Raw genomic sequence first — 27136 nt, 5'->3', positions numbered from 1 at the left:
GATCGTGAAAAGTGAATAAATGAATAGAGAAATTCTTTTAAACCATAATGATATTGTTTTCTCTGTCAAACCTCAGCCCCTGAAACAGGTTCCAAATGGCCCCATCCTCCCTTGTCCTTTATGTTCCAGGAACATTCTTTATCTTATGTCCCCTTGCACCCTTTACACATCTGCCACCTTGAACCATCTGTAATGGGAACAGTTTCCATTTTCCCTCTGTAGGTCTGTCATGATCTCATTCACCTCAGTTAAACCTTTTTCTCAATCTACTTTGCCTCAAGAAGGACAATCTCATCACGTAGCTGAAATTCTTTATTGCTGGAACTATTCTTGTAAAGCTCAGGGTTCGAGCTGTAGTTCCTGTCTCTGCTGAATTACTCTCATGGGTTATATTGAAAGCAGCTCACTGGGATCCAGCACTCATTGCATTAGCCAATGCTCATCAGTGTCTAGTGACCTCTGCTGGAGTTTATCAGCTAAACTCACTGCTAAAATTCCACATTCTTAGAATCAGAATCAGGTTTATTATCACTGACACATGTCGTGAAATTTGTTGTTTTGCAGCAGGAAAACATAAAGACGTAAAAATTATTATAAGATACAAAAATAAATAAAAAGTGCAAAAGAGGAATAACGAGGTAGCGTTTATGGGTTCATGGACCGTTCAGAAATCTGATGGCAGAGGGGAAGAAGCTGTTCCTGAATCGTTGAGTGTGGGTCTTCAGGCTCCTGTACCTCCTCCCCGATGGTAGTAAGATGGAGATCTGTATCTTGATTTTTCTTAACAATATGTATTAATTCAACATTAAACACATTCACAACAATCACAATCAGCCCTTTGTATCATCCTGTCCTTAGAATCGCAGAAAGTGGTTACAGAATGGAAGATGACCAGCCAGCCTATCATTCATGCAGCTCAGTGCAAGGGTAATCCAGCCAACTACACTTCCTCACCCTCTCCCCATAGTCCCCAAGTTCCTTCCTTCTGGATGCTTAACCAGCTCCTTTTTAAAGACCCCACATTTGAACTTAGAGTCATACAGTGCAGAAAAAGGCCCTTCAGTGCAATTGGTCCATGCTGGCCAAGATTGCCATCTAAACTAGTCCCATTTGCCCGTGTTTGGCCCATATCCCTCTAAACCTTCCAATCCCTGTACCTGTCCAAGTACCTTTTAAATGTTGTTCATTAATTTGCCTCCAATATTAGCCTGGCAGTACATTCCAGACCCCAACCACTCACTGTGTAATAAAAATCTCATGTCACTTTTGTTTCTTTTGCCAATTACCTTCATTCTAAATCCCTTGGTTCTTGACCCTATCAGCTATGGGAAGAGCTTCCCACTCTCTCTTGGCTGCTCGTACCCTACATGATTTTAAATACCATCAGATCCCATCACTAGAACAACCCAAGCTGGAGGGGCTGGGTCAGTTTTCCCTGGAGCAGAGGAGATTAAGAGTGGACATGATTGAGGTATATAAAATTATGAGGGGTATAGATACGGTCAACTGCAGGTAACTTTTCTCCATATCAGAGGTAGATAAAATTAAAGGATATAGATTTAGGGTAAGGGGGAAGAGATTTAGAGGGGATTTGAAGGGGACCTTCTTCCCCTAGAGGGTGATGAGTACCTGGAACACACTGCCTGTGAGACTGGTGGAAGCAGAGTCATTGACAGCATTTAAGAAGTGTTTAGATGAGCACTTGAATCGCCAGGCATAGAAGGCCCCAGACCATGTGCTGGAGGATGGGATTTATACAGATGGTGCCCGCTAGTTGCTATGGAAATGGTGGACCAAATGGCCTGTTTCCGTGCTGTGTGACTGTTGATGGCGCCATTCCACCTGCATAACTCAAGTCACTCATCCTCCTGCACCCTCTCCAAAGCCTTCAAGGGGTGCCACCTGGAACTGGACACAGTACATCAGTTGTGGCTGAACCAGTGTTTTATAAAGCTTTATTGTGACTTCATTTGTTCCTGTGATCTCTACCTCTGTTTATAATGCTTGTATGCTCTTTACTTACTTTCTCTACTCACCCTGTCACTTTCAAAAAACTATGTACATACACCACGAGATGTAACCCTTTTAGAAACGTGCTCTTATGTTGCATCTTTTCCTTCCTACCAAGATGTAAAATTCACAATTCTCAACATTAAATTTGATCTGTCATCTATCCGCTCCTTGGTACCTGTCTATATCTCCTTGAAGTTTGGAAACATAAGAGACTGCAGTTGCTGGAATCTGGAGCAAAAAAACGAGCTGCTGGAGGAACTCAGCAGGTCAGGCAGCCCCTACAGAGGGACAGTCAACGTTTCGGGTCGAGACCCTTCATCTGGAGTGAAAGAGTGGAGGGAAGTTAGCCAGGATAGAGTGGTGAGGGGGACGGGTGGGGCAAGAGGTCGCAAGCAATAGGTGGATCCAGGGAAGGAGGGGATGATGGGCAGATGCAGCCACATGGGGGAGGGAAGGGTGGAGATAGTGACAGAGGCTGGGAGGTGATAGGTGGAAACAACAAAGGGCTGCGGGCTGTGGAATCTGACAAGGAAGGAAGGTGAAGAGGAACCAAATAAGCGAGGTATGGTGAGCAGATGGGAACTTGAAGATTATTACTCTGATCCTCATTGTTCAAGTTGCGCTAAATTTTTACCAGGTTTTAGTTGCAGAATTTTAAAAAGTCATTAAATTCTGAACATTATTATTTAATGTCACACAGTACCAAGTTTCAAAAATTAAAATTCAGTTTTTCTCTATAACATTTTCCAAACTTCAGAAAAGGTGGACAAGAATATTAAGAATCCACTTGGTGTGTATGAAGTTGTTAACTGTGGAACCTGGTGCAGAGACAGCTGAACCTGATTCAACACGGGAGTATTAATTATACATTGCTTATCAGCTGAAACAGTGACCACACTTTAACTTGGGTTTATTATATAATAAATTCTTCTTGCTTTTCCCCATCACATTCACTTCCCCACTTCATTGACATTGTGGAATATTCTCTTCATCTTTGACCAACTCTTACCAGAAAACTGTCATCAGTCCTTGCAGGTGGAACCAACACAGATCAATGATTCAGTGTAAACTTAATCCTTTTATGCATGATTTTTGCCGTGAAAACCACTGAAATTTTTAAATCTCATTGGAGGAGATGCATCTGAGTTTTTAGCAGCACACATAATTATCATTGAACAACTCCTCTCATCTTGAAAACAAATGATATAAATGCACAATGTCAAACCATCGGAATAATATTTAAAATGACTTCTAAAAACATCAAATATTAGTATTTTTATAACAATAGTTTTAAAATTTATCTAAATCTCATTAATGTAATATTTATTATTTTACTCAATAAAATGCAAAATATACCCTATGCTTTGTTTATCCTTTGATTTGCTGTGAGAATTCTGATTGGTTAGTCTGCCTGTTTAATGACATCACTGTTGTTGAACATTCCAGTGGCCTATAGATAGCAGTAGATTGGAACTCACATCGTAACAGGGAATATCATTGTTATAGACATTGGTTAGCTGCTTCCTTTATGGGATCTTGACTAGCCTCGTTCCTTCATTACTCCTCCAAAACCCAGACTGTAATTTTTATCTTGATAATCAAAAAAACCCTGCAGATTCTGGAAATCTAAAATAAAAACAGAAAATACTGGAAATACTTAGGTAGTTTAGAGATGAGCAATACCGTGCATATGGAATAGGTCTTCAGGACAGAAATGTTTGAGGGATCAGAAGCTTGGCTCAGGATCCAATAGGTTATGAGCAGTCTGGTTCAGTCTGAGTGGCCAGGAGGGGGTTGGAGGTGGTGGATAGGGAAGATTTAGAGGGATATACGTGGATAGGAAAAGTTTGGAAAGGTTAGAAGGACTATCTTAAATGGGGATCTTGGTCAGTATGGACCGGTTGGGCCAAATGGCCTGTTTCCGTGCTGTCTGACTCTATAACTCAGCAGGTCAGACTGCATTTGCGGGGAGAGAAACAGTCAACGTTTCAGGTGGAAGACACTTCGTCAGAACTGGGAAGGAAAGAAAAGGAGCTTGTTAGGCTTCAGGGAGGGTAGGGGAGAGGGGTTGTCTCTGATGGGGCTGACCTTTGGAACAAGCTGTAAGCAAGATTAGTCAATGAGTGAATGGGAGCATTGATGAAAGAATGTAGTAGTTATGAAATACTGAGCAGGAAGACATACCTTATCTCGATGTTCACTGGGAAGTTATTATATATCGGCATTACATCTCTCTGGATGTAAAACTGTGATCCTTTGGAGCAAGACCAGGCAGTTTCATCTTTCAAGCTTGTTCCACCATTCAGTGAGATCCAAAACTGTACCTGCTCTGCCTTCCCTCCCTACTCCACCTCCCCTCCCTACTCCACCTCACCATGTTCCTTAAACCTGAAATCTTCAAGAGTAAAGGGAAACACACTTAGGAATGAAGAGTACAGAAAGGATGAAAATTATCATAGATTTATAGTTAAAAAAACTCCCCGCAGTGAACCTTTAGAATCAAAGATTATACTTTTAATAGGGAGACCCCAAAGGCAATTTGCAGAAAGACAGCACAGATTTACCTTGAGACTATACGCCATTGCAATTCAAAAGATATTCACTGCAGAAACATTTGGGATGTTCCGTATTATTTAAATACAAATCAGCTTCTTTGTGCACTACTGTATGCCAATGTCAGCAATGCAATGACTGATCTCCTGCTCCATTTATGGGTCTTTGCTTTACAGACCCAATCTCACCCCAGACTATAAATAGCAGTATATTCTTTATGGAGAGTCCAACTGAGAACAAAGAGTGCCTGGAATTTCTGTCTTGCACCCTGGCTCCACAGCAGCTCAGGGTTGGTCAGCAGAAGGGGAAAGCCCTTGAAGTTAAAGGCACTACAAACATTAACAATAGGAGCAAGAGTGGGTTACCTGGCCTCTACAGCCCGCCCCACCATTCCATGGCTGATCTACCCCAGGCCTCAACTCAGTTGATCCCCATAACCTTCAATTTCCAGATCTTTCAAAAATGAATCCACCTCCTCTTTAAATACTTCTAACGATCTAGGCTCCACTGCCCTCTAGACATCTCTAGAGATACATCACCTTCTCCAAGAAGAAAGACCTTTCCTCTGTGAAAGTGATTCAGGGAGCAGATCGTGGCGAAAGGGGAACAACAGGAAGAGGTCTGAACTAATGACATGTGGGAGAAATCAATAATGGTGGAAACTATTTTATATCATTGCATGTACCAGATCTAGGAAACTCCTTATCGTGTGTTGATAGCAGGTCTAAGAGCAGCATCGCAACTAGTCTCACTAGGTTAAGAAGGATAGAAAGTCAGAAGGGTGACTACTCATTGATCAGTCCTGGAGATGCACGTGTGGAGTTGGAGGGCTGGATCAATAACAAATTAAAAGCTGACCCACTCTCTGATCTGCCTGAAACCTGTTGGTCTTCCAGTACAAGACGTTCGTAAGGGAATACTGCTGCCTGACACATTCCAGGTTGTGGGAATGCATTGAAGCATGGTGGTACAGCCATTGCAAAGGTTTTGTGGGAAGGACTGCAGTCTAAGGTCCTGCTGCCACTAGCCATTTGAGGGGCTGGGTCCTGTGTACAAGCCTCTCAACACTTGGAGTTTGTATCATCCAAAGAGGCCACGAGTGGCACTGGTGCCTTGTATGTAGAACACGCTAAAACAGCAAATGTATAGATTGAATAACACTGTGAATGTACAGACTAAACACTATGAATGCAAAGAAAGCATGCATTGTTTTTTGTATTTATATATATCACACATGAATAAAGATTATTTTTGGAAAAAAATTAAAACACCAGTCGAGGTCAAAGCTGTTGTGTAACCATCCAAACATTGGATGCTCTTGTCCTATTCTGAAGAGCACTGACACCCAAGGCCAAGCTAACTCAATAATGAGCACAATAATGTTTTTTTTTCCCCCACTAGATAATGATTTAGATTTGAGTGATCCTCAGGTCAATTGCTTTGAACTGACCATCAGCTCCAGCTGAGAGGTTTACTCAGAGTGGGGATTGAACCATGAGCTTTCCCAACCTGTAGGCCTCTACAACCAGGCTTTCTTCTCTGTGCCATCAGAGAAAGCAAGGGCTAATCTTTTCTGATGTCACCAGTGCATAGACGTGAAGAATATTGGTTTATTTAAAAAAATGTTAACGTACTGCATTATTTTCATTTGATAACATGGACCACAGGTTAAAGTTAACCCTTAATTACTGAGTGTTAACAGTAATTTCAAATACTTTTCATTGCTGAGTGCCAGGAATAGATTTTCTTCCTTACCATCCAGAAAGTAAATGTACAACAGAAAATACCCTCATACTTTTTTAAAACTCATTTAAAGAATGTGGGTGCTGTTTGCAAAGCTAGTATTTATGACCCAGTACTAATGGAAATGGATTGTTTGCTCATCCCATTCAGAGGACAGTTAAAAGTCAACACATTCCAAGAGCCTGGAGTCACACATCACCCAGAGCACGCAAGGTCAGTAGATTTCCTTCCTTGAAAGGCATCAATGATTCAGAATGGATTTTAAACAACAAATCAGATAACTCCACAATCATGAAGACTGATCCTTGTTTATTTATTCCAGGCTTATTTAATTAAACTCATTTAAGTGTTCTAATGGCAGTGGTGGGATTTGAACAGATCTGGATCAGCAGTCCAGGTGCCTAGATTTGTTTGTCCAGTGAAAACTGGAACTCACTTTTTTTTAAGTTACAAAAGTAAAAAAGCATAGGTTTGTGATATTAGTTTTATTGACCATATATTTTTCATAAGTAATTGTTTACAAGGGATAAAGGTAGCTATTTCTAGGAAAACAACCGTGAATGGAGAGAAATAAAAGCAGGTAAACATATGTCAAACCTGGACAGAGTATAACACTCCCATTCTCAAACATGCTAACAGACTTGAGTCTATTAAAGGGCTTCCGCGATTCTGGTTTTATTTATCTTTACTGTTTGTAGTTACAGTATTTCAAATGCCACAGAATATCCTACACAGCCTCATGGGAATCCATCATCATCGTCCTCTGCCATTTCTTTCGCAAATTCCAGATCTTGCTGTTCCCGTTCTCGCCTCTCCTGTAAGGAAGATATTTAAAAGTATGTGCCATGTATTCACACAAATTAATTTAAAAGGGCTTGTATTTATAAAGTGTTATAACACTGTACCACACTTCCCAGACAATAAATTATGCTTGAGGCACAAGAGATGCTAGAATTTTGAGCAATAAACAAACTGCTGAAGGAACTCAGCAGATTAGGCAGCATCCGTAGAAGGAAATGGCCAGTCAATGGCTTCTAGTCGTTATGCTGTGAATCATTTAACATGGGAATAGTTTGCATCCAGTTCACGTGCAGAAAGATACCAAAAGCAGCAAGAAGATTTGGATCAATTTATCTGTTCTTCTTTTAGTTAAACTAAATTCAGGGAGGAATGATGGCCAGAAGAAATAAGGAATCCACACCGTGCCATGGGATCATTAAAATTTACCCAGACGGCCAGAACTGGAAAATGGGATGTGGTTCAAAGTCTCAGTTGAAGAAGGGCACCTCCAACTAGCAGCACTTCTTCAGCTGCCAGCGTCTGTAATGCACTGAGCTCTGAAAGGTTAAATCCAGACCAGTTGATGCAAACACGCCCCCTTTGTTTTTCTAGAATTTCCTTTATTAAAATCATGCTGAAGTTTTCTATTTCATCATATTTGTAACGTATTTCATAAATTTTTTTTATAAGTTGTTCATTTTCCAAATTTCATTTGACACCCTTAACTTTAAATTGTGCCATCAGCTCTTGAATTCCATGCCAGCAGAGCTTTCCTCAATCCCAATTCTCCATGCTTGTGAAAATCTTAAACACAACCAAGTCACACGGAACGCAGTTTCCTCACATTTCTGTCCTGTTAAAGTCAGGAATTATCATAGCCAGCGATAATTCCCCAGGTCATTTCTGGGTTACAAGCAACAGCAGATAGAATGAACTACCGTAATATTAAATTCAAAAGTCGAATGTGCGTATACACATTTGTTCCCATGAATGGCAGAATTAGTTTCCCCTTTCTCTCCATTTTTAGTAATTGTTCTTTCTTATCAAACTTATATGTTTACGATGCCATTCATTACAATACTGTTGAGGAATGGTTACCACATCGAGTCATTTCTGTGTATTTTGGACAAAATTGACCTAAGCACGTCTGTCAAGGCAGAACCCGTTCATTACCCGGGGACAGCCTGTACATATTTCCCAATAGTGAAAACCCACACTAACCATAGGTATAACTTCAACATTAGCCTCAGTCGCATCTTTAGCTCTACATACAATATTCGATTACAACTTCCAATAACAACCTATTCCCAGACCTCACTCTGTCATGCAGACGATTACAATAAACACTTCATTTATTCACTTTTATCTAATCTTGTGATTTTGTCCATTTTAAACTCCATCTGCAACTGCTCACAGCACCTAATTTGGTGTCATGCACAAACCCAAAAAATCTAAACCAATCGCCCCAACACCATTCCATGACAGATGACAGACTCCTTCTCACATTCTACTAACTTTCTAATTATACTGGAACCCTGCCTGCAACTCTTGCCAGCAATCCCTTGGGAATGAACTTTGTGAATCAAGCCTGTTCTGTGGGACAATGCCTCCAGGTAGGTAATCTCCACTACTCTGTCTTTATAAAATAGATCTCTAACCTCCTCACAGAAATCTACTGGCTTGGTCAAACTCTGAAGCTAGCTCTCCAACTACTCCTTCCACGTGATCTATTATCTTATCTCCCAGTTAAATTTCAACACCTTTAAGCTTCAAACATGTTCCCCATTATGATGCGTCACTTTCTTCAATGGACACCTCACCTCTGCTGACTCCAGGTCTTTGTTGTATGACTTGGGTGGAAATCGCATTGCCTGTAAATCAAAGGAGAACAGTGAGATTTCTAAACATTGAAAATAATAGATGTTCAAAACAATGCTGCTTTTATACCCAGATGTGATGGGATTGCCCTGAGCAACAAAGCATCAGACTTTGGCCTTCTCTCAGACCTGCTGCCCTTCATCAGAAAGTGCTGCGGACTCTCTAGTAGCCAAAGCTATAAACTGCATCTTTTGGATACATTTCCACAGATCACTTAGGAGTCCCTTGTGTGAACAGAAACACACACACACATATGCAACTAGCAGTTGAAGGATGGCACAAGGTTAATCTCTGCTGAGATAAAGCACTGTCTTTGCAATCAACAGACCAAAACATAAATGATTGAGCTAATAAAAAAAAACTGACCATAAATTCTAAAGATTGACTTACATATCAATCCAATCTAATTAGGAAGAGCTCTAAATTTATTTTAATTTCAAAGTGATTTCCACACCACCCTCCTCATCTTGAAAAGTCAATTCAATGGAACCATGGAAAATCACTAGTTAAGAATCGTGTCATACTTTGACAGACATGTTGTGGATGTCCAGACAGAAAGAGATTCTCTGGTGGAAGGCCAGCTGAGGTTCCCTTGTGCCATAAATATCGATGGTCTCTTTAGATTGTACGTATCCTCTCTCATGGTTAATACTGGCCTCAATCACTCCATCACGAATGGCCTGGTTAAAAAGAAAAAAGAACAGATTAAAATTATTTTCCCCCATTTTATCTCTTCTGCTTCTGAAAAGCCTGCCTCATGTTGGGGTAGTTACAAGAGTGCCAAGATTGCCTCTATTATCTTAACATGTCACTCCGAGTGAGAAAGTGACTGGGTATTAGAATGCTTGATGAGGCAAGGTCTTCAATAAGCATAACGCCAACTGAATCTTGGGTCCACTTTACAGCAGGTAGCAGGCAGTCTGGAATTATTTACATCCTACTTTTGTTTCTTCTCTCATGTTCAGATTACCTTGGCAACTATAAACTCTGCATCCTCAGGGCTGTCCAGCTGGAGCTTCTGTGCAATGTCAGAGAGAGAGATGCGGGAATAAGATAAACTAATCATCCTTACACCTGCAGGGAGGGAAAAAAAGGGTTTTAAAAATTGCTTAAGCTTCATTTTTTTTTTAAATCACTTACACTTTTGTAAGAAACATGAGCAAAACATTTCAGCCTTTTTGTTTTGAACAGATTGGTATTAAACAGAGGGAGTCAGACCTGTTTATGAGTCATTGCAGCAGAGCATCTGATAAGTTAGTTTGGTGAATGCATGCACCTGTTCCAAGTGTCCTTCAGTACTTCTGCTAGTTCTGTGCTCTTGCCTTCCCACTCTACTGTTTTCCTCTCTCAGGCTCTTAATCTGCTTTGGCTTCTCCAACTCATAATCTGCTCCCGCCCTTTCTCAGAAATATAAGGCATGGAAACAGGCCCTTCAGCCCAACTGGTCCATGTTGACCAAGCAGCCCATCCCAGCCAGTCCCATTTGTCCACATTTGGTCCATATCCCTCTAAACCTTTCCAATCCATGGACCTGTCCAACTGTCTCTTTAAAGTCGTTATTGTACCTGCCTCAACCACTTCCTCTAGCAGCTCATTCTAAATACTGACCACCCTCTGGGTGAAAAGGTTGCCCCTCAGATTCCCATTAAATCTTTCCCCCTCTCACCTTAAACCTATGCCCTCTAGTCCTTGATTGTCCAGTGCTAGGAAAAACTCTTGAGTGCATTCACCCTATCTATGCCCCTCATGATTTTATACACCTCTATAAAATCACCTTTCAGTCTCCTGCACTCCAAGGAATAAAGCCCTAGCCTGTCCAACCTCTCCCTATAACTCTGTCTCTCAAGTTCTGACAACATCCTTGTAAATCTTTTCTGCACTCTTTCCAGTTTAGCAACATCTTTCCTATAGCAGGGTGGCCAAAACTGAGCACAATACTCCAAGGGTGACCTCACCAACCTCTTGTACAACTGCAATATAATCTCCCAACTTCTACACCCAATGTCCTGACTGAAGGCCAGCATGCTAAAAGCCTTCTTCACTGCCCTATCTACCTATCACTCCACTTTCAGGGAACCATAAACCTGAATTCCAAGGTCCCTCTACTCTGCAACACTCCCCAGACCCTCCTGTTCACCATGCAAGTCCTACCTTGATTTGACTTTCCAAGTGCAACATTTCAGATTTATCCAAATTAAACACCATTTGCCATTCCTTGGCCCACTTACCCAGCTGATAAGATCCCGCTGTGATTCTTGATGACCTTCTTCACTGTCTATGATATCATCTATTTTAGTGTCACCTGCAACTCGATTATTTGGATATTTTAAAGCAATGCCTATCCTTCTTGACATTGTTGGGAAATGTGATTATATCCTTACATCGTGCAGAAAGTGAAAAAATATCCACCAAGCACTAAAATCAATTTTTTTTACATCAGGACAATTGTCCCATGAGTCACTGTGACTCCTGCAAAAAACAAAAATTCAATTTTCTCCCCTTCATACCTGCTGCCACTCACTGCCACAAGCAGCAAATTGGCGAACAAATCAAACAGTAACTCATAAGAACAAACTCAAAGACAGGCACTAATTTGATATGACAGAATGAGAGAGAAAAAAGATAACAGAGCAGTAAACTCTTGGGAATTTGAGAGTCAATTACTATCCACGTGTTGTATAAATGCAACTTCCCCTTCTTGTGAAATTATATCTTGGGTCCTTATTATATAGCTGATTAACTCTTTGATGTTGCATCATCAGTTTGGATACAATTTAAATACTGACTCCAACAAACCGTTCTTTGTAATGCAAAGTAGAGGGGCTGTTATCTTACACTAGATCACCTTAAGAGTGAGTAAATAATAATCAATGCCTTCCTCTGTGCTCTGGAAGTGCATCCACCGAAGTAAATAAACCATTTCTCACACCATCAAACTTGTGTGCTGAGTGAAATTGCCAATATAATGCTAGCTTTGGGTAGCTGCGCTGTGGTCTCATGTACACTAGGGCCTGGGTTTTTATGACTAATAATATTATTTAGAAAGACAAGTGTGTCCTAATATTTGTATATTTTTGGGATTAAGGTCACTGTACACACGTACAGAATTAGAAACTGGCTTGTTTTCCCTTTCCCTTCTCAGGATCACTACAAGTCAACTATAGCTTCCTATCTATAACGTTAGCTAAAATCAGCATGATCTGCGTATTAAACCTCAGCAACACCTTACGTAATACTTGTACTTGATTAAGGAACCCCAGGATATGACCGATCTTCAGTATGGCCTTGGTTCCTAGTAGTTCAAGATTGGCAGACAAATGATTCTGTAGTAAATTGATCAAATTTGGGGCACATATACTTTAGTTAACCACGACTGGCTACTTTCAGGACTTGGTGGTTGAATAAGCTGATCATGGAGTGGCACGAGAAGCTGCAGCTGGGAACACTGACCTGTTTTGATGACATTGTGTCGCAGGCGGATGATCAGTGTGTAGGTGCCGTCAGTCTGAAACTTCTCTCCAAACTGCTCTAACACCTGGTTAAACTTTGCCAAGTTCCCAGTGCGCACGGCTGAGGGAGGGGATGGAAAAAGACAGAAGTGCAGAACGCTCATTATTGAGAACAGTACGACTGCAGCTTATCAAAGACTATCAATAAAGGAATTTACACAGAACATGGTTTAATTGAAAAAGAACCAGCTCAAGGAATAGGTCTGGTTAAACCTTGACAACTGTAGCATAAAGAGGAGCAACGTATTTTTACCAATGCAATGAAGAACAACAAATAACAATCTTAATTAGGTTCCGATTAAAACAAATCAAAATTATTGGCAGTCATTGAAATCACATAATGTAGATATTTGAGTTTCCAAGATCAAAACTTTGAATCACATTAACTTTAGCATGACTCACACTTAAATGAAGGTATTTGCTTTTAAGACCCACTGCTACTTGTACAAGATAACCTAAACCTGCCTCACCATGACCAAGCTTGTTATTTTTGGGCTCATTGTTGAGTGCCATTGAGCTAAATCCATGTGATATAAAATACATCTCAAGTTGCTGAAGACAATGAGCGTTTGTTATCTTATGCAGAATTTATCATCCATTAAATTAATAGCACTAAAATCTCCAGATCCAATTTAGTTTCTATAAGAGACATTTTTGTGAAATCCTGGCCAAAAATACAAGATGTTCTTTTTATCAATAAGGCTGTTTTCAAAAATCACACTCAGGGAAGTCTAATCCAAAAGTTCTCAAGCTTTAGGGCTTGAAGTCCATTTTTGTGTTGGATGTCAAGACCACAGGCTGAAAATGCTGCCAGCATTTTTGTGTACGCCATTTGATTATATCTGAAGACTTCTCAGCATTAGCAACAATGCCAAACAGAGCACAGTTGACACTGACTGCACAAAATTCTATTGTGCTTATGAGGATCCCAAGAACACCAAAATTGGTTTGAGAGCTTGAACTTTGAGAGAGTTCAGCAATAAAAGGCCCCATTTTATCTAGGCCACTGCCACAAGTGGCATTCATTTGCCTCCGGGTAGGTGCCTTCTCTAACTATTTGAGATTGTTGATGATCCTCACCCCTACACTCACTGTTCCAGCATACTCCACTGTCCATCATCCCTTCCTCCCCACCACTCATCTGCCCAACAAATCCCTATACATGATCCCATCCACAACTCACTTTCTCCTCTCTGCAAAATAGCAGATTGTGAAGAAGGGCCTTGAGTACATTAAAACATCCAAGCATCTCCATTTAGTGTGATCCTTTCAGTAAACCAAGCCAAGAATTGTTGCAGGAAAAATTTGGTAGGCCACTATTTAAGCATCTTTATTCAAAACCACTGAGCTTTCAATTCCATCCTTAAGAAAAGGAAAAGCTGTTGTTTTTTCGATAGCCAAATTCTCTATTGCTGGTCATGCACAGAGGTGAAAATTAACTGTGGAAGTTAATGAAAGCAACTTCAGTCCACAGGATCAGATCAATATAATCTTACAAGTTAAACAAGTTAAGTTTTAACACAAACTGTAACTATTTGAAATGACACAGGTGGCTACTTGTAGGTAAGACAAACAGAAAAATGATAATGTGATCTAATTTAGTACTTAGTTCCACATTATTGCTTTGTGAATAAACTACTATTATCTAAAACAATTTGTCCCTCTTACAGTGCATTGTGTGAAGAATGGTTTGAGATGGGGTTGTGGCTGTGTAATGGGGTAAAGCAACTTATTCCAACTAGATGACTTGCTTTCCAAACAAATGCACTGAGGACATGTAATGAACAAAAGACAAATTCCACCTGCCTAAAGCTCATGACAATGTTTCAGGATAACTGGTTTCCAAGGGAAAAATAAAACCTGAAATCTGCTTTGAATCTAATATGTTTGTGTCTAGCTGCCTCGTACTGACCCTGAGTGAGCAGGAAGTATGGCATCAGGGACCTCTTGAGTGATGGTTGTCGGAACTGTAGCCTGTCCGGGATCTCACCCAATAGTAACTCCACAACAATCAGCAACTTATGAACCTGGTAATGAAATGCACATTCCTCACAAAATTATTTCTGTTACGACATTTACTGAGCCACTTCATTACTTAAGATTAATAGTATTTAAGGGCATATAATATTTAAAAATGGCAGTGCTATTTTCTTTAATCAAACAAAGCTACAGGAACACAAGACCTTAACTCACTGTTTGTTTGAAGCCAACTGCAGTGTGCTGTGGTGCCTTTCGTAGAGCATTGGTCAATGTCCTTCGTGCCTCTGAATATTCCAACTGAATTGCTTTAATACGACCTGAAAGCAACAAACGTGATTGCTTCTAAAAACAAAATTCACAAAAATATACCTTGGATATATCAGTAATATTCAAATCAACATTTGTAAAGTCTGCAGCTCCAGCATTTCAAAGCAATAAATAACTAATTTTTTTTTGCTGGAACAGCAAACATCTTTGTCATATCATAACGCACCAAAGTGCTGCAGGATTATTCACTAGCTACCTCGTCACAGAGAACCTGCTAAAATGAACAGTTATTATTGGTAACACTTCAAATACACAAAAAGGGAAAGACCCATTGTGCTGCATTGTGACTGGGGAAATAAATGAATGAACATTTCAGAACACTTGCCCTCTCTCAAGTCTTTACATTGCTTTTATTTTAACTGGTCTCAGCTGTTTAGCATTTACTTCACATTGCAAGATTGGATTGAGTCTCACCAGTGTAATAAAGGTATCTTGCCCACTCATTGTTGTTAGCTTGCTCTGGGAAAATGGATTTAGAGACGAGCTTCTCAGCCTGATCGTACAGATTATACACCAGGTAGTTTCTTAGTAACAGGTTCAGCAAAGTGGCCTGTCCATCATGATCGTGGCGCAGGGTGGCTGTTCTCAAACGTGCATGCAAGAAGCTGAAAAACAAGCAAATTACTCACAAGCTTGCAAAATTACACTGAGGGCCATAGTGAAGGTGAAAACCTCCCTGGTCTACCACAGCACTTATAGCATTTTCTTGTACCTTTTTTTACCTTTCACAAAAGGCACCAATTTATACTAGGATAAGCATCGACTGTCACCAAAAGACTTCCAAAACATCATCGAAGATTGACAAAAATTGTAAGTATCAAAGTTATCATCCATTAAATTAATAGCACTAAAATCTCCAGATCCAATTTAGGTTCTATAAGAGACATCTTTGTGAAATCCTTGCCAAAAATACAAGATGTTCTTTTTATCAATAAGGCTGTTTTCAAAAATCACACTCAGGGAAGTCTAATCCAAAAGTTTTCAAGCTTTAGGACTTGAAGGTCCATTTTTGTGTTGGATGTCAAGACCACAGGCTGAAAATGCAGCATGAAGATATGGGCTACAAGTTTCTGCTAGTTTGTTTTTCGAGGACAATATGAGGTTTTGACAGAATAAAATTACAAGTCTTGTTTGTTATGAGTCTTGGCTGTCATCACCTCAGAGGAGAGGCTGACAGAAATAAGATATGTAAAAGTTAATGGAAGAGTTTGAGAGAGCAAAGAGTAAAAGGTTTTCACTGATCTGTGAATCCCTAATAGTTGGCTCCAATTTACCCTCAGTGGTAGAAGCATGGCAGCGGATGTTCAAAATTACTTCTCACAAATGGCCATTGGATCTTGAATTGCATACTGCCCAAAGACTACTAAAGTTAAATCAATCATTTAAGAGGGAATTATTAAAGGGGCTCCTGGAAATCTATAACACAGGCCAATTAAGCATTTGGTGATGTTTTAGTCACTAAATATTTTCAGCCCCAATGCACATCCCATTCCGTTTGCACCCACCCAACCTCACTGGCAGAAACACATTCTCATGTTTCAGGGAATTCAGTTTGATTCAGTTATAAACTCCACAACTTACCCAACACAGAGCCAGTCTACCTTTGCAACACTGCCAATACATGTACATTGCATGATATACTTGGAAAACCTGTCACGCTTCGGAATCATTGACCTTCAGTGGCTCTAATTAAAAGATGTATTGCTGTGATATGCAATAGCCCAAATGGCCCTTCACATCCATACAGCAATTTAGAATACGACTTTGTCTAAATTTTATTTCTTTACCTGGTGACTTGAGCTCAGCCGCAGCACTCCCAGTACAAGATTCAGCAAACACAGACACTTAAAACCTATTCTGTTCCTGGAACTAGTTAAACGTATCAATCCATGCATTATTATTATTATATTCTGAACTTTAATTTCAGCAAATCTTTACTTTTGCTCAAGGGTCCAAAGTGCAAAAAGTTCCTCACCTTCTGACTGCATCAAGTTTGTTCAGAAATTCATAGACACGAGCATGGTAATAATAACATTTAGCTGCAACCAAGTCTAGAGCACGGCGATTCTGAGCAGCAATCTTCTGCATCAGATCATCAGAGGATTTCTGTGCCTGCATTAGAAAAAGAAAATGAGCATTAAATTTTTTTTAAATGCCAACTTCCATTCTTACTACAACCTTCCAGTATCCTTAATGTGAGGATTAACAATCAGTAATGAGAATCTTCAATCAAGGCAGATTTCCCAGCTGAAACTGACTAGGAATCCCAGCTCTATCCAACTTCTGGTCCTGTGCATCTGATTTTCACCACTCTGTCTCTGGTTGCTGTGCCTTCCAGGGCTCTGAGCTCTGGAATTTCTCCTCCCAAGTTTCCACTGTTCGAGTCCACTTTAAGCATCTGCTTAGAAACTACCTCTGCCTAAGCTTTTGGTCATCTGTTCTCATAGCTTTTTATATGGTACAGTACAGCACAGGAACAGGCCCTTTGACCCATGATGTCTGTGCCCACTGTGATGCCAATTTAAATTGCACATCTGCCTGCACGTTATCTATATCCCTCAATTCCCTTCCTGTTCATGTGTCTGTCGAAAGGCATCAATGAACATTATTTTGTGGTGAAGGGAATGCTTTCCTCTACCCTACCAGGACATATTAGTCAAGATTTTATATGGGAGTTGCTGCCCTGATTTGAGATTGGCTAACTCAACTAGAACTTTGAATTCAGCCTGATCCCTCGGTGTGGGATCTGTGGCTTGGCACTGCGCTAAGTGCTGTCTTTATCCTTCAGCCATTTGGGGAAGCTGGATTGTCACTGCTTTCATTATTGCCTGACTAAAGCTTTAACTGACACCACTTGTTTTTTTAAAAAAGCAGCATAGGATTTACAGCAAGGCTAACAAACCACAGAACATGCTGGGCCAGAAGCTGCTAAAAGGTTTCAACATTGTGCTCTTCAATAATAGGGAATAGGGGAAACATGGGGAGATGGAGGTCAGAGCAGAGAATGCAAAATGTTTCAATCAAGCTCAGTACTACCTGGTAATCTCTGACAAAGCTGAGAATAGAAAGTCTGTTTTGAAATAATAATGGCTTGCTCAGGGAGATCAAGTATAGTTAGGGCCTCAAAGCTGGGACTAATGAACTGGGAGAGAATGCTAACATTAGTTTGCTTATTCTAACAATGGATTTGGATGATATTCCAGAAGCAGCATTGGTAATGTCTTTCCAGAGCCTGGAGGTCTCTGCTGTAGGTAGTCTGGGTCTTTGAAACATCCAGGACGTCAGGGATCACTGCTGCATGGTAAACCATGAGGCAGTGGCCTGCCCAACATGTGTCCCTCAATCATTGCTACTAAAATGCACTGTCCAGTCATTCATTGCATTGCTGATTAGGAGGTTGTCACTCACATTTCTCTACAAAATAATGGCTGCGTTTGGAATGCAATTGATATGATGTCACTTGGCACATCTGGAGAATTTGAAAGTACCAGATAAATGGAAGTTTTTTTTAAAAGGGGGTGGAAAAAATATTAAACCAAATGTTGTCATTTTACAAATAGATAGGACTTAAACAACTGCTGACGTGAGGGTTTACAATTTAAAAGTTTTGACTACGTGCCCTTCCAGTTCAAATCCACTCACCTCAGTGTATCTTTTGTTGTTTGTCAAATAAATGACTAGTAAAAGCTGCAGGTAAGCCTCTGCCTCAGGCAGAAGAGGAACAGAAGCTGCCTTTCCTGTTCGAGGTCGAAACTGCACATCCCCTTCTGTATCCATCGGCTAAATAAGAGCAATATTTAAAAGCATTCAGCACAGCCATTTTCATTTGACCAGTTAAATCACATAAATTATTTAAATGTCCAAAATCTCATCTGTTTTAAGGCAGGACTGTGTTTCTCCCCGCTATACCAAAAACACATGTAGGTGAACCCAACAACATATAATTTATCACTGTGAGAAGGCCAACCTACCAGATAAAAACCCACACTAGTTGGAAAGTTCGTACAAGTTCAGGAAATATACTTGATTTTAGGTTGTATTCAATACATTGATCAGTTAATCCATATTAATATGTTAGTTATTTAAGAAGCTAAATCCTAAAGTCATCTCATTCATTCACTGTTCTGACACTGTTTTGAATTCACATTTTAGCTCAGGCTAAATTACTGTAACTGTCTAGCTATTTCAGTATCTTTAATTTTTAATGTATGGATTTCGTCACTGTCAATTAAGGTGACGAAATCCATACATTAAATTCATTCAGTAATTTTTTTGGATCCCATCAGAAAGTTGGTGACACAGTTTCAAATTTTATCCAAATTGGTTGGTGAAAGACAAATTTAAGCAACACTAAGTCCTCGCCACAGACTGGAAGACAAACACCAAATAATTTTTTAATAAGACGAGGTAGTTAAGGATTTCCTTCAGGAATCAATGAGGATAGAATAGAAAGGCAGAAAATCAGCCATGAATAGTAGAGTAAGTTCCAAGGGCTCAATGGCCAACTCCTGAACCTACTTCATATTCTCTTATAATTTGTCTGGATCCCTGGATGAGTTTCTCATTCAACTAAATATTTGTCTCTGATTCACGTTAACTATTACGTAACATTTATTGATCAATGCTAACCTCCTCGAGAAAAGCCAGCAGGAGATCACGCGTTGAAGTGTTGGACACAAAGAAGCCATTGATAGCCTTGTAAAGGACGGTGGGATTCAATCTGCGGCAGGTTGAAGGAAGTGCACGCAAAGCCCGTAGCACAAACCGTGGCTCTTTACTTGACACAGCTTTCTCAATCTGCTTGACATGTTCTCTGATATCTGAAAAAAGAACAAATGGTTTTAAAATGACCTGTTTTAAACTACCTAGAATTGCACCAGTTCTCTGATAATTCCTACCATTTTATTCTGTAGCATCTGTAACATCTTTGGGAATGTTCCACCCACTCTGTGTACGGAAGTCTACTAATAGTCAAATCTACATCACATAATAGTTCGGATTTCATTCCTACAGTTGTAAAACAACATCAAGAACAGTGTCACAAAAGATTCAATCCATGGCACTGTAGTATATGAAATACCCGAAACACTGCAAAAGATCAATCTTGCAGTCATGGGCTTTGTCCTGGAGTACATTTCCAGGATCAGTGGGTAATCCAGGTATGGATCATATTTATATTTTTCTTCTGTCCAGAGGTCGCTATTCCCTGGAATTCTGCACACCCTCCTCCCCTGCTACTCTTCAATGATTTCTAACTCCAACTGATTACATTCATAACTTGGTAATCAATCTTATAGGCAAGATTTTTCAGGCGTGTTCATGCACTTTTAAAATCTCTTCTTGCAATAATAGATTAAAAAGTGCATTACAAGCCCAATTTAGAAATAAAAATGACACTAACCAATCTGAAGGCACATCAGTAGCTGGCAACCTGAAATGGCATTGTGTAATAGAGGCATAACATTATTAAGGTGTTCTTCATAAAATCTGCAATGAATACTTAAGGAACCAAGCAACAAGAGGTTCATTTATGGAGTACAGCCATTACCAGCAAGGCTAGCATTTACTGCTTTTCCCCAGTTGCCCCAGAGAAGATGGCATTGAGTTGCCTTCTTGAATCATTGTAGTCCACATGGTGAGCAGATTCTCACGGTACTAATTGGGAGAGTGTTGTAGTCTTCAGAATTCCAGCATAACCATTTATACAAATATTTGAATTCCAAAACATCTGTAACAAACAGGACCCCTGAAATGAATTTGCTTTCTAAAAGTCACAGGAAACTAAAAGAAACTGCTTTAAGATTTCACTGTCATTAACTGTATGCTGAAGATTGCCCTCGTATAAAACCCTTTGTGGGCCTGCACCTTCCCAAACTCTATAATTACTCCAGCCATTCGACCTGTCCCATCCCCAGCCTCCCGTTTCTTCCTGAAAAGCAACACACTCAACACATCAGGTAGCATCCATGGAGAGAAACAGAGTTAACATTTCAGGATGATGAAGTTTATAGCTGCAGAGCCGGCAAAGTAGTGGAGAGAACAAGAAGGCTGTCTGTGATAGGGTGGAGACTGAATAACACAAGTCATGGTGATCCCAGATATGGGTCAGAGGTGACGTTGTGTTCCCCCTTCTTAATCTGGCCTCTTGAGCACTCTCCTATCATGCCTTTTCCAAGTACTGGTGGCTGTGCATTCAACAACCTGACCTAACTTTAGCATTCTCTCAATTCCCTTTTCCTTGTCCCACTTCTCTGCCTCTCAAGCTCCTGAGAACAGAGCTGGATGACCAGGCTTTCAGTTAACCTTCCTAATATCTGCTTCATTAGACCAGGTGAAGATTTTCTTTTTTGATTATGGATCTCAAATACTGGAATCTTATCCACATAATATTTAAATTGTATAAATTTAAATTAATTTCGAACATCTTTTCCTCCATACATCTCCTATAAAACCAAATTGTTTTTATTCAAATGTTTAGGGGAGGGGATAGAAAAATCTTCTGAAGTGGGGTCTACTACTCACATCTGAAAGGAAATCATGTAATTTGGTTGAATGACTGACTAGCTTTACTCAGTATTACATGACAATACGAGCAGCCATGTCACATCAAGGATGAAATTTAAAAATTGCTACATTCACTGCCATATAAAAATCACAAACACAAAAAGCTACAGGATTCGTGGCACATTTATTACTTCCATTATGTGCAGCATTCACTCCTTGGTCAATGAACAATCCTACAAACAACAAAATGGAAGGTTGCAAGAAGCAACTTGAGAACAAACAGTAACTGGCAGACATAACTAACAGTATTATGTTAGGCTAATGCATCTATGGTCTCAACACATTACTGAGCTGCTACACCAGAAGACAGTCTCATGAATCCAGATCAATACAAGGATTGCCTGATTCAAGTTAGCTGTCCACCAACTCCTCAGGAAATCTTTTGGAAGGCAATGAATCTGCCCTTTCCAGAGTCACTCACTGTACAAATTATTTTTTGCTGCAATATCAAAAATCTACCAAATTAAAATCCAAAAGAAAAAAATCAGTTATCTACTAAGTGCAAGTAAATCTTATTTAAAAGAAACATCAAATCCTAACTATCATTGAAAACAATGGATGACGTGGAGAAAAGGTGGGCACTTTCACTGTTCCTATACTTTGAATATAAACTGACATTAAATGCTGAATGAACATGTCCCTAAAGCATTACAGAGCAGTGGCTGTAATTTCGGGACAGAAATTTTCAATAAAATCCTTTCTATTTAACATAATTGCATTGGAAAATAGTAGCATGCTGCAGTAATATCACAACTGGAACTTAATCTTAGGATTTAGTTAAAATGGCAGTAAAACAATTAACAGCAGGTCTCACTGTGCAATATCAACCAAACTGGGGGAATTAAGGCACAATATCAAATGGTAGTTTTCAACTAATTGCCAAGAAATGCATCAGCACGCATTAAAAATGTTTTAATTTGCTGCCTTTCTGGTGAAAAGGTACAAACCAAGATCACGCCAAACAGATGCAAATGTCTCTTAAATCAATAAAAATAAAAATTTACCTGATCAAACAGCAACGTTGTCTATGCACATGTTCAGCTTTAACCGAGTGTTATGCTTTATCTCATTACAATATTTACCACACTATCTCTGAAGTACTTTGGGTTACCACAACTACCTCAATTAAGACATTTTTGCAAATTTTTTTTAGAAACCTGTGCAATTCAGCATTATTCTCTCTCTACAGATCTATCACACAATGCAATCTAGAGTAGTTTATACATCTTTTAAATTTCCAATATTTTCCTTTCCATATTCTGGCCCTACACACAACCATATTTTCTTCCATCATAAAAAGAGGCTATTCAGTCCATAGTGTCTATGCTGGTTCTCAGAGCAGTCCCATTCTTCCACACATCCCTGTAACCTACTTCTTTCACATGCCTATCAACTGTTCCCCGATTCTCCTACCACCCACCTCCAATAGTGATACTTTACAGTAGCCAGTTAATCAACCAGCACAGCTTTGGGGCAAGGGAGGAATTGGTGAAACCTACGTAGTCATAGAGAAAACGTGCAAACTCCACACAGACAACACCATCGGTCATGATGAAGCCCGGGTCGTTGTAGCTGGGCAACAACAGCACTAACTGCTGTGCCATTGTGCCTCCTCTGGATAAGGTAAGCAGAACTAGCTCTCCGTAGGGTTCTCGACCCAAAATATCAACTGTCCATTTCCCACCAAAGATGCTGCCTGACCCGCTGTCCCTGACCTGCCTGATTCCTCCAGCATCTTATGTGCTGCCCTCTGTAGTTACACTGGATATCTCATTCAAACCATCTGTGTTTTATTAATTTTTCATAATGCAATGTATTTATGCTATGTAGGAATGATATAAATGGTTCTAGTGGTCTTCTGTGAACTTTGTAAATGTCAGTTCTGCTGAAAGGTTATTGACCTAAAAAATTAACACTCTCTCTCCACAGATGCTGCCTGACTTGCTGAGGATTTCCCACGTTTACAGTTTTTATTTCAGATTTCTAACATCCACAGTACTTTGTGTCATTTATTCTTGAAGGTTAATTTTTAATTTTTCAGAACCAGTTCTCTGGTGTTTATTAAAATACACATTGCTTTTATTAAGACATTAAACAAATTTACTATCTTCAGTAATTGCATTACAATCACCCATTAATTACTGACGTCAGATGTTGGTATTTTGATGCTTGATGTTAAAATAACCGTAACTATTAGTGTGTAAAATATAGCGTGAACAGATTCTACTCCAGTGTAAGTAAAAGCATTTTAAGGACAAAGGAGGAACTGATCTTAGCAAGGAAGAACAAGTAATTTAAATGAAAGTACTTGTTGATTTGATTACATAATATATTCATCTTTTTCAAATTTATATCCATACGTGTTTTTGCCTCCAGCTCCATTAATTATATTGGATAAGTTATGTTAGATCAGTTGATATTATTTTGCAATACTGATGGCATTATTATATTTTTCAATGTAATCAGATTCACCCAGGCATCTGTCCTTAAACCCATTTATGTGTGTATTTCATTTCATAACTGATTAAATATTGTAAATGATAGATTTCTGCCCCTAATCGCACTGTTTATCTCTGGTCATTTCCTTTCGATTAGTAAATTTAAATAAAATTGATTCTAATAGTTTGGTGATCAGTTCATATCATCTCCTATCACTGACCCCAATTTCATAGGACAGATTATGATGGGTCTATTTCTCTGACAGGCGGAGTGACTTGGCCTGTCTCTGCTGTATGTGTGGGGTGTTTTACTTTGTCTGACTGGGTTTTTCCTCACACTGATCATCATGTTTTACCCTTTGGGGGGGGGGGGTGGGGGGGGGGTGGTCAGTTCATGCAGTTTTCCTCTGCTAACCCCAATCACTGAATATTTTATTGCACCAGTGCACAAGCAGAATGTCATTGTAGAACATTATCTACAATACATTTCCATATCACAGAGTGCCCTATGCCTTACCCCAATTAATGGACATTTTGCTATGTGGAAAACAAGAGTAATTCATTTGGCCCTTTGAGATTACTCCACCGTTCAATATGGTCCTGGCTGATCATCTATTTCAATACAATATTCCCATCCTCTCCCCATGCACCTAAATGCCTTTTTCATCTAGAAATTTATCAACTGCTTTCTTAAATATATTTAGCAACTCTCCAGCTGTGTCAGTGAATTCATGTTCATCCCCCTGAGTGAAGAAACTTCTCCTCATCCCAAAAAAGCTCTATTAACTTGTAATCTGAGACCATGACTACTTGTTCTAGACACAGCAGTCAGAAAAAACATCCAGTCTAGCCATGTCATTTTATAAGGTTCAATTAGACCACCTCTCACTTTCCTAAGCTTTAATGAATACAAATTTAGTCGACTTAATCTCTCCTCATTGGGTGTGGGGGCAATGAGTTACATTCCTGTCACAGGAATCACTCTGGCTCATATACCACTGTACATATAACTTGAGTACTTTTTGATTATGTTACACTCTTTATCACTGATTTCTCTTCCTAAATTCCACCAAATTGTCAGAGAACTGGGTGATCAGATCCCAGAGCTCTCTGCTCCTAACCACATTTACTGGTTGTTCTATTACCTGTAATAATAGTTACACAGGGAAATATTTTAACAGGCAACTGCAATGTTTTACTCTTAGGGATCACCAGCCCACTTTCCCTGGCTTTTTTTTATTCCACTAGTGTACTCACAATGGATAATATTTTGTGAAATTTTACCCGTCTCTCACCGATTGCAATGTTGTAGCCTCCAGGGTTATCATCCAATGCTCTGCCCCCAACCCCAATTTTACTCAGGTGTATTTACAAGAGAGACAATATTTACAATAATGATACCCTATTCTTTCCTTCTCTGAGTTTTACCCATGGTGGTCAGTCCATGTAACTCATTGCCCTCACACCCAATGACTAGAGCTTTGTTACTGCAGTGTGGATTCCTCTCATTAAACGCCCTGTTCTTCTCTGTAAACGTTCTGCCTTATTTCCCAGGATGACAGGTCCACTTATATCACTGCCCCCAGCACTGGGCAATCTGTCACTGCTTAAACTAATGGAGCCTGTTGCTCCTCTACCCACCCTGAGTGCCGGCTTTTACCCTCCAGGGTGATCAGTCCATGTAACTCATTACACCCCACACCCAATGACTGGTTTTGTTACTTCAGCGCAGATGTAATCCAGACTAATGTTTGATAATAACGCTCTATTCCTCTCACTAAATACCCTGCTTTGTTCCCCAGGGTGACGGATCCACATATCACACTGCCCCCACACCCAATGACTAGTTTTATTACTTCAGTGCAGATATAATTCAGACTATGTTTGATAACACCCAGTCCCCCTCACTAAATGCTCTGTTCCTCTCACTAAATGATGCATTCCTGTCTGTAAATACCCTGTCCCTCTCACTAGATGCCCTGCTTTATCCCCCAGGGTGATGGGTCTCACTGCCCCCACACCCAATGACTGGTTTCGTTACTTCAGTGCCGATATAATTCAGATTGTGTTTGATAATAATGCTCTATTCCTCTAACTATACCATCTGCCCCTCACTAAATGATCCACTCCTCTCTGTAAATGCCCTTTCCTCTCACTAAATGATCTGCCCCCTCACTAACCACCCCGCTTTACCCCCGGGGTGACGGGGTATCTGACCGCCCCCGGCTCCCCACCCCCGCCAGCCGTTACCCTCCAGGGTGAGCAGGTCCAGCTCCTTCTGGCTCTTCTCGCCGCTGTCTGCCGGCTCGCCGTCGGGCTCGGCCGACACGTCCTTCATCTCCACGTCGGGGGCCGGGGGCCCGCCGGCGGCCTTCGCCTTCTCGGACGCGGGCTCCTTGGGCTTGTGCTTGCCCGTGGTGTCCTTCATGGTGCGGGGCGGGGACGGTCGGTGCCGGGCTCGGGGCCGCCCTCACAGGGACGCGGGGAGGCCGGGGGTCGGTGCCGGGCTCGGGGCCGCCCTCACACGGCCGCGGGGAGGCCGGGGGTCGGTGCCGGGCTCGGGGCCGCCCTCACACGGACGCGGGGAGGCCGGGGGTCGGTGCCGCCCTCACACGGACGCGGGGAGGCCGGGGGTCGGTGCCGGGCTCGGGGCCGCCCTCACACGGACGCGGGGAGGCCGGGGGTCGGTGCCGGGCTCGGGGCCGCCCTCACACGGCCGCGATGACTGAGCACAAACCGGGGACACGACAGGCCAGGCCGCGCCGCGCCGCACTGCCCGCCGGGAAAACCACCAGGCCCCGCCAATCGATCGCCGCCTCATCCACCACAGCCCGTCGTAATCGAGCGCAGGCGCCGCGATCGGCAGCGGAGGGAAAGGCAACATGAAGCCCAGTTCAAGTTCATTGTCATGGGTATGCACACACAGGGTATAAATGTTATGCAAAGTACCTCTTTGCAGCATTCCAGGCTTCAAACTTCTTTTTATTTCAGTTATTTTCTGTTAGTTTTGGTTTATTATTGTCACTTGTACCAGGATACAGTGAAAAACTTGTCTTGCATACCGATCGTACAGGTCCATTCATTACACAGTGCAGTTACATTGAGGTAGTACAGAGTGCATTGATGTAGTACAGGTAAAAACAATGACAGTACAGAGTAAAGTGTCACAGCTATGGAGAAAGTGCAGTGCAATAAGGTGCAAGGTCACAACAAGGTAGATCGTGAGGTCAGAGTCCATCTCATCGTATAAGGGAACCATTGAATAGCCTTATCACAGTGGGGTAGAAGCTGTCCTTAAGTCTGGTGGTACGTGCCCTCAGGCTCCTGTATCTCCTACCCGATGGAAGAGGA

At 40.8% G+C, this 27136-nt stretch overlaps 1 protein-coding gene across 1 annotated transcript; it reads right to left on the bottom strand.

Moving 5' to 3' along the window:
- Positions 1 to 6779: 6779 nt before the first annotated feature.
- psmd3 (proteasome 26S subunit, non-ATPase 3) lies at positions 6780 to 26546 on the bottom strand. The gene is made up of 12 exons (XM_052038597.1): positions 26036 to 26546; positions 19413 to 19603; positions 18426 to 18563; positions 16759 to 16895; positions 15198 to 15388; positions 14670 to 14773; positions 14389 to 14503; positions 12418 to 12537; positions 9938 to 10041; positions 9492 to 9647; positions 8910 to 8960; positions 6780 to 7124 (listed from the first exon to the last, which is right to left on the bottom strand). Exons 1-12 carry the CDS (start codon positions 26211 to 26213, stop codon positions 7047 to 7049), a joined length of 1563 nt encoding a protein of 520 aa, XP_051894557.1. The 5' UTR covers positions 26214 to 26546; the 3' UTR covers positions 6780 to 7046.
- Positions 26547 to 27136: the final 590 nt, after the last annotated feature.

The sequence above is a fragment of the Pristis pectinata genome, chromosome 25 (assembly GCF_009764475.1).
Source record: "Pristis pectinata isolate sPriPec2 chromosome 25, sPriPec2.1.pri, whole genome shotgun sequence".
Classification (NCBI taxonomy): Eukaryota; Metazoa; Chordata; class Chondrichthyes; order Rhinopristiformes; family Pristidae; genus Pristis; species Pristis pectinata.
The sequence above is the reverse complement of the archived record's forward strand: the minus strand, read 5'-3'. Positions and strand labels throughout refer to the sequence as shown.

Bases quoted from the DNA above. Each gene is read 5' to 3' on its own strand.
- psmd3 (XM_052038597.1), bottom strand. From the start codon at position 26,213: ATGAAGGACACCACGGGCAAGCACAAGCCCAAGGAGCCCGCGTCCGAG. The intron at 19,604-26,035 runs GTAACGGCTGGC...TTCTTTTTTCAG, and splicing joins GGACCTGCTCACCCTGGAGG to ATATCAGAGAACATGTCAAG. The intron at 15,389-16,758 runs GTGAGGAACTTT...CTTGTTTTTCAG, and splicing joins AAACTTGATGCAGTCAGAAG to CTTCTTGCATGCACGTTTGA.